Source organism: Ptychodera flava, chromosome 14 (genome assembly GCF_041260155.1).
Source record: "Ptychodera flava strain L36383 chromosome 14, AS_Pfla_20210202, whole genome shotgun sequence".
Taxonomy (NCBI): Eukaryota; Metazoa; Hemichordata; class Enteropneusta; family Ptychoderidae; genus Ptychodera; species Ptychodera flava.
Window position 1 is genome coordinate 35,626,068 of NC_091941.1, and position 10,517 is coordinate 35,636,584.

General features: G+C 35.9%; 1 protein-coding gene across 2 annotated transcripts; it reads left to right on the forward strand.

The window, feature by feature from the left end:
- Positions 1-5,657: 5,657 nt before the first annotated feature.
- On the forward strand, positions 5,658-9,717 carry LOC139150296 (uncharacterized). Of its 2 annotated transcripts, XR_011556218.1 has the most exons (3): positions 5,658-5,807; positions 6,658-6,846; positions 7,245-9,717. XR_011556218.1 is itself a non-coding variant. In XM_070722585.1 (2 exons), exons 1-2 carry the CDS (start codon positions 6,821-6,823, stop codon positions 8,305-8,307), a joined length of 1,089 nt encoding a protein of 362 aa, XP_070578686.1. In that variant the 5' UTR covers positions 6,688-6,820; the 3' UTR covers positions 8,308-9,717. The 2 variants fall into 2 exon arrangements, 1 of the variants encoding a protein (XP_070578686.1); XM_070722585.1 differs by lacking the exon at positions 5,658-5,807 and having other exon boundaries at positions 6,688-6,846.
- Positions 9,718-10,517: the final 800 nt, after the last annotated feature.

A 10,517-nucleotide genomic window follows, 5' to 3' on the forward strand; every position in this document is an offset into this window, starting at 1 on the left:
AAAGGTCTTGATATTTCTGCAGATGTTCGAAGTGCATGAAGTGCCTCATTTGAATAACAAATTCTATCGGTCAAGTTCGCTCTATTGTCTTTGCTAGCAGTGATGTCCACCATGTTCATTTCCACAGATTGAAATACACAGTAATTCAGATATGGATTACTCACTGAGTATGCCACTACCGAGACGAAAACAACTTTCACCACATTCCTGGTACTTTCACTGACAACTACCATCGTACTTATTGGTCATCGTTCCATTAAATAACGCGTTAAAGTCAATAAAATCCAGAGCACACAGAAAGGCTGCCAACACACGGCGCACTACAGTAGCATTTGGGATGGGCGTAGATATTCCTGATATCAGAAGAGTCATTCATTGGGGAGCTAGTGATAGTCTGTTACAATATTGGCAAGAGGTTTGGAGGGCGGGTGGAGATGGATGTAGGTCAGAAGCTTACCTATATGCTCTTCCTCGTTCACTCAGATATTGTAGTGACGACATAAAGATGGTTTGTGAGAAGTCGCAGAAATCCGACGCCCATTGCTGTCGTGTAGAAATACTCAAGGCATTATTTGTCGAAGGCATGGAACAAACGTATTTTGAAAAACTCAACCAAAAGCAAATATGCCATTCAATTTGCGAAAGCTGTAAATGCGATTTGTGTTTATGCTGTTCCCTATGCAGGTCACGTTGCAAATGTAAAAATGTGAAAACAGACCATAAAAAAGCATGAATATGAAGCATCATCTTTGGAAAACATAATTTTGCAATGGCTACCTTGATTTATCGGCTGCTAGTATATCATAAATAAAAACAATGAAAAATAATCATTATAGATGGTGAACTCATTAGAAAAATTACAATTTACTCATTGTATGAAGGAAATAATGTGAACATGTTTATTTTTTCTTCAACCATTGATCTACATTTCTAGTTGTAAATTTTGATAATTTCAGCTACCTTTATTAATTTCAAAAATCGACATGCTATTGTTGGTATTACTCCGCATCGCAAGTTAAACAGCATACATTCAACTTGTCTATACTACATTCAGTCGATCGGCAAGACGTCTCTGAATCTGTCTAAAGTTCTGCTATATTTTTGAAATGGCTCTTTTAACTTTAGTTTATTTTTTACAACGATTTCGTTTCTGAAGCCGGGAAAGCCGGCATGGGCCCTACCCTGACATCTATCAAAGAGTGAATATACTTTATATTCTTTGACAAATTTATTTAAGTCGGTTTTATAATCTACCTTGTTGTAATTTGATTTTGGAAGGTATTTATCTATCACATTCACAGAGTACACAGATTCTACGGATTTTCGCAGTGTTCCGATGATCTGGCTGCACCTCGCAACTTGAAGATCAGTGTATTGCCCTCGACTGTGTTTTAGATTCTCTGAAAGAAAATAAACATAGTGTCTTTGTTACTGTTGAGTGATATTTTTGAGTGAATTTTTTGATATGTTGAATATGCTCTAAAATAAACTTAAAATGACACAACGTACTCAAAAAGAAAGCCATACATCCTCGGTAGAAAGTTAGCCAAAGAAAAATACGTGTGTTCGATAACCTACAATTGCTAGAGAAAACAGACGTACTCTAGATGTTTTCACAATTTCGAAAATTCCAAGTAAATTTTACTATATTTCATGGATATCGGGAACAAAAGAGTGCCTGGATAAAGAAGAGTTCAAACCAGTAAGTGTAGAAAATATCAGCCTTGCACTAAATAGTGGATATTTTTCGTTAATATGATGGGTTACGTGCTGATTCATAAATGCGCTCCTTTAAGGTTCTGTGTTAATACCGTTTGTTATATTGCAAAAAATTGGAAAGTTAAAGGGACAAAGTCGGCCATTTTTCATGAATTTTGTTTGATGCAAGATACTACTTACATTGTTTGACATTTTGAAAATTACTGAATGATTGGGTGACCATGCGTATATTTGACCCGGTTTCAGACACGATACATGAAACTATCGCGAAAATGAATTACTGGTCATGACCATTAATTCATTTTTGCCATGGTTTCATGCATCGTGTCTGAAACCGGAGTCGAATATATGTATGCTCACCCATTTATTCAGTATCTTTCAACATGTCAAACAATATAAGTAGTATCTTTCATCAAACAAAATTCATGAAAAATGGGCGACTTTAATATCTCTTTATTTTGTTTACTTTATTATTATTATTATTATTATTATTATCATTATTATTATTATTATTATTATTATTACAAGTTTAGGGGCTATAAGTATTATATAGAAATCTAATAACAGTTCATTGAAGCTGTGGGAATTCTGAAAAAGAGGTGTTCGAATGCAGGCCCATCGTGGCAGTCGTGGGCGCGCACAAAACAAGGCACAGCGACTGTGGAGAGTCTATGCCAATTGTCTTGTGACAGTGTATTTGCTGCAAATATACCTTCACGCATGCGCGCTACTTTGCCAGTGTAGTCTGCCAATATGAGCATGCGCAATTAAGTTTACCTGCTCGTGAATGTGTAGTCTGTACACTAAGTCTCGTGCTATAATCTTGTCGTTGAGCTTTGCATGTCACAAACTGGAATTACTGCTGAGAATACTTTTCAGGACGTCACAAGTGAGTCCCTAAGGTAACAAGTAGGACGTTTAGGAAATCCTTTCAGAAAGTTCACGCCGCCTGTGGCCATTTTGTGGAGTGTAAGCTTATACGTACCTGGAGCGACGGTATACAGTATTTCTACTGTACATATTGCCAGATAATATGCGATGGAATTTTGCCTTTTTACGTCGTTCAATCATTCAGATGGAAATGCCGGCCTTCTCCTAACTTTGAAAAAATTAGGGTGACAGACTTTGGAATGCTAACTCTTGTATAACAATGACGTAATTTAATGAGAAGACATTTGTATTCGAGCTCGGCAACATTTCTTGATTTGAGAACTCTCATCATGGCGGATTCACAGACACAGTGAGTATCCAACAACTTTTTCCTATGTCCATGTAGCACTTGTGCAAAAATAAGCGAGTCCACAGGCCTTTGGCGAATCAATAAATGCGTTTTTCACCTAGCTGAAAGGTTGAAAGATGCGTCCGTAACTTTGGAACGAGCTAGATAAATGCAGTCAAACCCAGCTTGGCATAGAAATTTGCCATAGTATGACTTTGTTCTGGAGACGACCGGCCGTGCGGTGGAACTTTGCAACAAAGTTTCCATATCTGAACTGACGTACTTGAATGACAGGCACAGGAAACGATGGCCAATAAAAACGCATTCTCGTTGCATTTTGATAATAATGTATCAATTACAATGACGAGGAAGTTATGCCTCCTCCCAACAGAAGGGCCATGGTCTATTTTTAGCCCTGCTACAGTATGTCTCAGTGCTGAAAAGGCCATATTGTTGTCATGTTGTCATGGCGACTTTAAAATTTGCATACAACTGTGAGAATGAAACGGGTTGTTTATAGGTCACAAAACGTTTGAGTCCCACTGTCGTCCATTACACCTGTTTCGTTGGGCATTATAGGTGTGCAAGTATACACATCAAAAGACTAGAAAATTCACTTCATGGGCAGAACCTTGTAAAATAGCCCTTTCTTGTCTGGTTAACGAAAAAAGATACCCCTGATCTAAGATATGCATGGGCTACCAGCCAGTGTCACCGGGCTACCAACTTCAGAATATGGTTGCCCAAGTGGACTACCAGGGGAAAAAAGTTAATTTCGAGCCCTGGGCAATATTAAACATGAAACATTTAACTTGTAACATTTCCCCTTGTCTTGGCCTGCGGGGTTTTAAAAAAATGTTTAAAGGTACACAGGGACCATGTTCAAATTTAGCCATTGCTACCATGGAAAGGGGAGATCTAGCTAATCATCAGAATCATAGAGTTTATGGGGTCACGCCAGGTCACACAAAAAATAATGCACCACTGCATGGCCATAATTTTACTTTAGTTAAACAATCAGAAATAATTTGTCTTCATTATTCTTCCTGGAATGAGGCAAAGAAATCAAAATAAATTATTATAAAATGAACATTATTATACGTCGTTAATTATAAATCCATAAAATAAATAAGTACCAGTGAATTATGTTTTCAATAAAACAAAAAAACTGTGCGCTACTGTTACTGCTTCTGATAAATAATGGTACATTGGGTAATAAGGAGAATTGGGTTCATAAAATTAATTTGAGATACAAGTAGAATTAATTTTAGCACATAAAATTAATTTGAAGGCATAATAAGTTGGTACTATACTCTATAACACTTATTTGGGATGACTGCATGAAACAAAATTAAAAATGCTTGAAAAATTATTTCTGGTCTATGTAAAATTAATTCAAACACACTAAAATAAACGGAAAATAATTTTGACAAGAATGGCCGCAATGTACATTATCTTGCCTAGAATGAAGGCAAAGAAATTACAATTATTATTATTATTTACTGTCTGTTCTGTGCTGTTTTGTGTCTATGTTTACAACTATTGCCTTGCATATTCTGACCTAGTGTTATTGGATTATGGATTGGTATTCTTGCGATTATTATAGAACAAACGTTAAAAGTTGTTACTTAGAAATCCATAAAATAAATAAAAAACAGTGAATTATACTTTAACGTAGACCCTCTCAAGGGTCTATTGTTTTAAATAAAATAAGCTGTGGTTCCCAAATAGGTTACCATGGCAACATAAAACAAAAATGAACATGGAGTTCATGCTGTGATAAATACACTTAGGAGAGCATTTGCATAGTTACTGGGATTACTTTTCATGTAATTTTGAAAAAAAAATGAAATTTTAAAACACAAATAGGTTGCTCTGGAAACACACGGCAGTAAAATAGATATCATATTTTGTCTTTCTAACCTAAAAAACCCTTTGGTATAATATTTCTGTTGATTAATGGATTTTTACACTGGATATTTGGTCTTTCTAACCCAAAATATCCCTTTGATATAACACATTCTGTTGATTACTGGATTTTAGGTGGAATCTTTGAAAAACTGGTAATTTTTACTCCTGAATGGTTGTCATGGAAATATCTCACATTAAACTGAGTGTGATTTTTTTTGCTGTGCTAACCAAAAAAACTTATTATCAATTTTTTACATCAATCAATAGTTCTTTAATAGGAAAAGTAACATTTTCAATCCCAAACTGGTTACCATGGCAACTCGAAACATTAAAATAAGTCTGGTTTTTTGTGTTGTCTGACCCGAACTCCCCCACTTGATAATTTTCATAACGATCAAAGTAACTTTTCATGGGATATTAGAAAAACTGGAATTTTCAACCCCTAAAATGGTTACCATGGAAACATGGGGCAGTGAAATCGATATCATTTTTGGTCTTTTTGACCCAAAATACCCTTAAGGTGAAATTTTCATGGAAATTGAACCTATTATTATTCGCGTTATTATTTCTATATAATACTTATATTAATTATTATTATTATTATTAGTAGTAGTAGTAGTAGTAGTAGTATAGTAGTAGTAGTAGTAGTATATATACAAGTTTAGGGCTATAAGTATTATATAGAAATCTAATAACTGTTCATTGAAACTGGGGGAATTCTGAAAAAGAGTTGTTGTTTATTTTAATTTTGTCAATAGGGGTGACTTCTAATTGCCGCTACGTATAGGACCCTTTTCATAAAGAGGGCCGTCCTTTAATTATGACGTCATTTACCGAACGAAAGCGTAATGAAAGCGAGGTCAGTAGGTCCTGTCAGCTGGAGAGGGTAAACAAAGCGCGCAGTTACGAACGATAGACGGTGTTACAGCAGAACTACCTGAGAAATTTTTCTAGAAAGGTAAGGTATTCAACATTTCTCTACCTTAACATTCCAAGATAGGGCTGTTATGCTGGTTTAACCGCACTTTTGCCACTGTGTGCAGAAAATGTTTGTCATCTCTCTCGCGACCGGTCGCGAGACGTTGTCGTCTGCAAAAAGTGCGCTGAACAGTCGCTCTTGATTTGTGCTGATACCCACGAAGGGACCGTGTGATACCCTACATCTATAAATGTGTCGTAGAGTTCAATAGACGTATGCATCGATGTGAAGTTGTTGGGTCGGCAAATTTCTTTAAACACCCCTGCATTGACGTTGTAGGTGTGTGTATACACATAACATCGGAGATACTCCGCAGGTGACACTTCCGACTTCCGTGCTTCGAACTATTGATTGCCAACCATGTCATCATAATCGTAGAGCATTGTGAAGCTTGTAACTTGAGATGAAACTTAGCTTGCAATATCAAATAGTTGCTTAAATGAACTTGGATTTCATGGCATACGACAAATGATGCCATAGTTTTAACCGGAATAGCATTCAAGTAGTGCATCTAATTGTATTTGTATTAGCTCTGCGCATCTTCGCTTGCTAAGGCCTGCTGTTCGAGCAGCTGGATGCTTCCCGTGTCTGGCTGACGAGCAGTGCGAGCGGACGATGTCTGGCAAACGAGCCGTGCGAGCGGACGATGGCTCTGCGTGGCAGCCTATGGCTGTGTGTTACCGGCAGTATATGGTCTCCCACCAGGCTATATATAACGCCGGTAACACACAGCTCTGCCACGCTGAGCTATATTTCTCTGTGACTCGTGATTGAGTCTGAGTTGATTTTATTATTTATTTAGTTCAATATGTTGATGTGTACATTGTAGATCTAATAATGGCGGTAGACACGAACTCTGTGAGTGAAACCAGTATATCCCTGACAGAAGATGACATACCAGGGGCAGCATTGAATGGAAGGGAGCAGCAAGGTTAAGCAATGACGAGCTGAGATTCTGGTTGAAGTGTAGAGGAGACAAACCCAGGCAGAGTATGACTAAAGCAGAACTTGTGGCAAGGTATTCCAGCAATGCAGTTTCTTGTTCAGTTTTCAATGAAATACAAACTCTGTATGTTGATACACTACTTGTTATTCACATGATGAAGTACAAGTAACTGTTAATTGTCTGCATGTATGTTATCTTGTTATTAAGTTGTATGCAATATTACTGAATTTCAACAAACATCAATCTGGTAATCTTCAAGGGAAGGGATCTTGTTTTATTCTTGTTTTCAAAGCCATGATTGAATAGGACTTGATTTAAGATGATGTCTACCAAACACACGTACATTTTTTTATAAAATGGAAACCCATTGTCATGGTGACTAAATCTCAATTTTCTTAAGACAAAACAATTCACTAGGTCCCATGTTCAAAGGTATACTAAATGGATTATACTATATTTATATTTTTCAGAGTGCATCACTTTATTGCCAACAAAATAGATACCATTGTTGATCCAGATCCAAACAACATATATACAGAGCTGAAAAGGAGAAGCCTGGGGTTAACAAGAAATAATAAATTAGCAACTACTCAACCATCTACATCTATTCAAAGCTGTTTCCCAGTGACAGGATGGGGCACATCTCTTGAGAAACTGCCATTGTTTTCCCGAGCCCAGATGGACCACTATGCAACACAGGGTGGTAAGGCCTTGCACAGACATAAAAGAGGAGAAGCAACTTCATTTCAGCGTGGTTCTGTATTTCATCATGAGAACTATATTTTTAGCCTACAGACAGCAGTTTCAGAATCCTTGTTTTTTTTTAAATCAAAATGTTTTCACAGCTACAGTAAAACCAAAGATCCTCATTCTCTAAAATTAGCTCTGCATTTAGTAAGTGGTGAGGTGTTGTATGGCCAGTGTACATGTGTTGCAGGTAAATCTGGTTTTTGTAACCACATGATTGGGCTTATGTTCCGAATTTGTGAATTTTCGCTATATGGATACAAAGATGTTAATGATGAAAATCTACAGAAAGATTTGAATGGTAATATTCCTGTGACATCAAAATTACAAAAGTGGAATCAAAGACGGACTGATGGAATTGAACCCACAGCAGCTATGGATGTAGCTGTTAAAAAGCTTAAAGTGGGCCAGAAAAATCAGGGGGATGCAGTGTGCTGTACTTTGTATCAAGCTGTAAGAGGTGATGTGATTAATGTTGACAATGAAGTAACATTAAAAAAGAATTGTGTTGACAGAAACCCCAAAAGTTGTGCAATGTTGATCACTCCTTTGAATGATACTACAAATATGATTGATACTAAAGCTGGTGAAATGCCAAGAGGTTCAGTGTTAAGTTATCAGTTAGCACCAAGTGAATCCAACTTTGCTGTTTATATTTCAACTAACCCTTCAGCAAGAGTTCCAGTAAATACTATGCCACTGATTAGTTACCCTAGATTTCCACTCTCTTCATTGCCAACTGAATCTACAGATAAGCAACTACCTGATTGTCTCAAAGCTTTATAAGTCAACTAACAATTGATGAAAACACTGCTTCAAGCATTGAGGTTGATACCAGGGGCCAGGCAGCTTGTGACAAATGGTGGGAATATCGCAAACCAAGGATAACTGCGTCAACATTTTTTGATGTTTGCACTAGAAAGCGTAATTTTGATACTCTTGCTGAGCGATTATTTAATCCAAAGCCATTTAGGTCAGTGAGCACAGAACACGGAAGGATGTTTGAAAAGAAAGCTTTGGAGGCTTACATCAAATTTATGCAAAATGGTGGTTACAGTATAACAGTATATAAATGTGGTTTAGTTATTGACACAACACAAGGTTTCCTTGCATGTTCCCCTGATGGTAAGGTTATAGACATGAGTGCTGATTCCCACTTTGGTATCTGTGAAGTAAAATGCCCTGAATCCAAAAAAACATTACACCATTAGATGCATGTTTTGACCCAAATTTCTGCAGTGAAAATATTGATAATAAACCAGTTTTGAAACAAACTCAAAGATATTATTATCAAGTACAAGGCCAGATGGCCATCACAGGTGCACAGTGGTGTGATTTCATCATCTACACCCACAGGGGTTTAAGTGTTGAAAGAATAGATTTTAACTATGCATTTTGGAGAATGATGTTTCTAAAATTGAATGATTTCTTTGTAAATTTTTATGGACCATGTGTTATTGCATCTCACAATGCAACACCACAGTGAATTATCAATTTCATATTGTCAGACTTTGAAATATTCTTAGATCCTGTATGTCTAATCTTTGTGAGACAAAAACGTTAAGCCAAGTTTTTACACTAGAGTGAAGTTTGCTTTAAAATACACTCAAAAAGACAGAAAATACATCATCCAATATAGATTTATTCAACATTTATTAAAATATTTATATCTGAACCATTGCTTTTATTTATATTTATATTGACTGATCAAATTTAATTATAGAGCACTGAAAATTCTACATTCTAAAAGTATTTTTATTGCTGAAATAAATAATTGATAAAACATGTAAATATTATTGTAAACTAAAGTCTCAGTTATTCTTTTGTAAATAATTTACTGAGAATATATGATCTCTTGGTGTAAATAATCCACAGGTTGTATAAATATTTAAAATACCAGTTTTATGATTACAGTATCAGAATATACATTTTGTCTTTTAAACACTTTTAACTATTTATATGTGTAATTTCACAGAATATATAATTGAAAGGCTTTGCCACTTTTAAAAATCAATGTTGACATACATATATTTATGATGACTTGTGACTATAAGATAACATTTACATAGGCCAACTCTGTTTAAAATTAATGTATTATTTACAGAGTTCACTATGTTCTCAAATGTTAAATATTTTGAAAGAAATACTGTTATGAAACGCACTTGACTTAACATTTAATAAAACTTTTTTGCAATGAACTAGAAAAGTGAGTAGACTGCTTGTGTACATTTCTCTTTCTACATACTTATAATTGGATCGTGAAAATTGCAAAGAAGTGCACATACCGTCCACATTTGGTTGATGCTGCCAAACATAGACAAAGGGAATACTTTGTCCCAAATATGAAATTTTTTTATTTTATTGATGGCTCTCTCAACATGTATTCGTTCTGCAGCTATTTCTTGAGTTTTAACAACTTCACCTGCATCAAATTGATTTCTCTTCTCAAGAAATGGGGGAGTGTTTAAAGAAACACTTTAGGCTTTAGAAGGTCTGATATGGTGAATCCCTTGTCTGCCATCACAGAGTCTCCAACATCAAAATACATATCCAGAAAACCGCTTCTTTTCACCATTTCACGGTCGCTTATTGAACCCGTATATAACTGGCTCACAAATGTGATACCACCCGATGGAGAAATTCCTATTAATCCTTTCATGGTCACGTGATTTTTGTAATGTGAAAACAATTCATTATGTAAAATAAGAGATGATGGAACCTCACATTTATTTCAGTGCAATCAATTATAACCCTGGTTGATGGATATTTTCTTTCATTGAGAGTGGCATTGATGCTGAGATAACATCTCTTGAAGGCCATATGTCAAGACTGCCTAGTTTCAAATACATATAGTTTACCCAAGTTACAACGATTCTGCTTACTGTTGACGATGAAATATTAAACAGGTTGGCCAAATGATGTTCAGGAAAACCTTGCCGTAATCTGCAAAGTATTAAAAAAAATTCATCAAGAGGTTCCAGAGACCTTGGTCGACC

Excerpts from the sequence above, each read along its gene's own strand:
- LOC139150296 (XM_070722585.1), top strand. The coding sequence starts at position 6,821 with ATGACTAAAGCAGAACTTGTGGCAAG. Across the intron at positions 6,847-7,244 it reads AAAGCAGAACTTGTGGCAAG|AGTGCATCACTTTATTGCCA; the intron begins GTATTCCAGCAA and ends TATATTTTTCAG.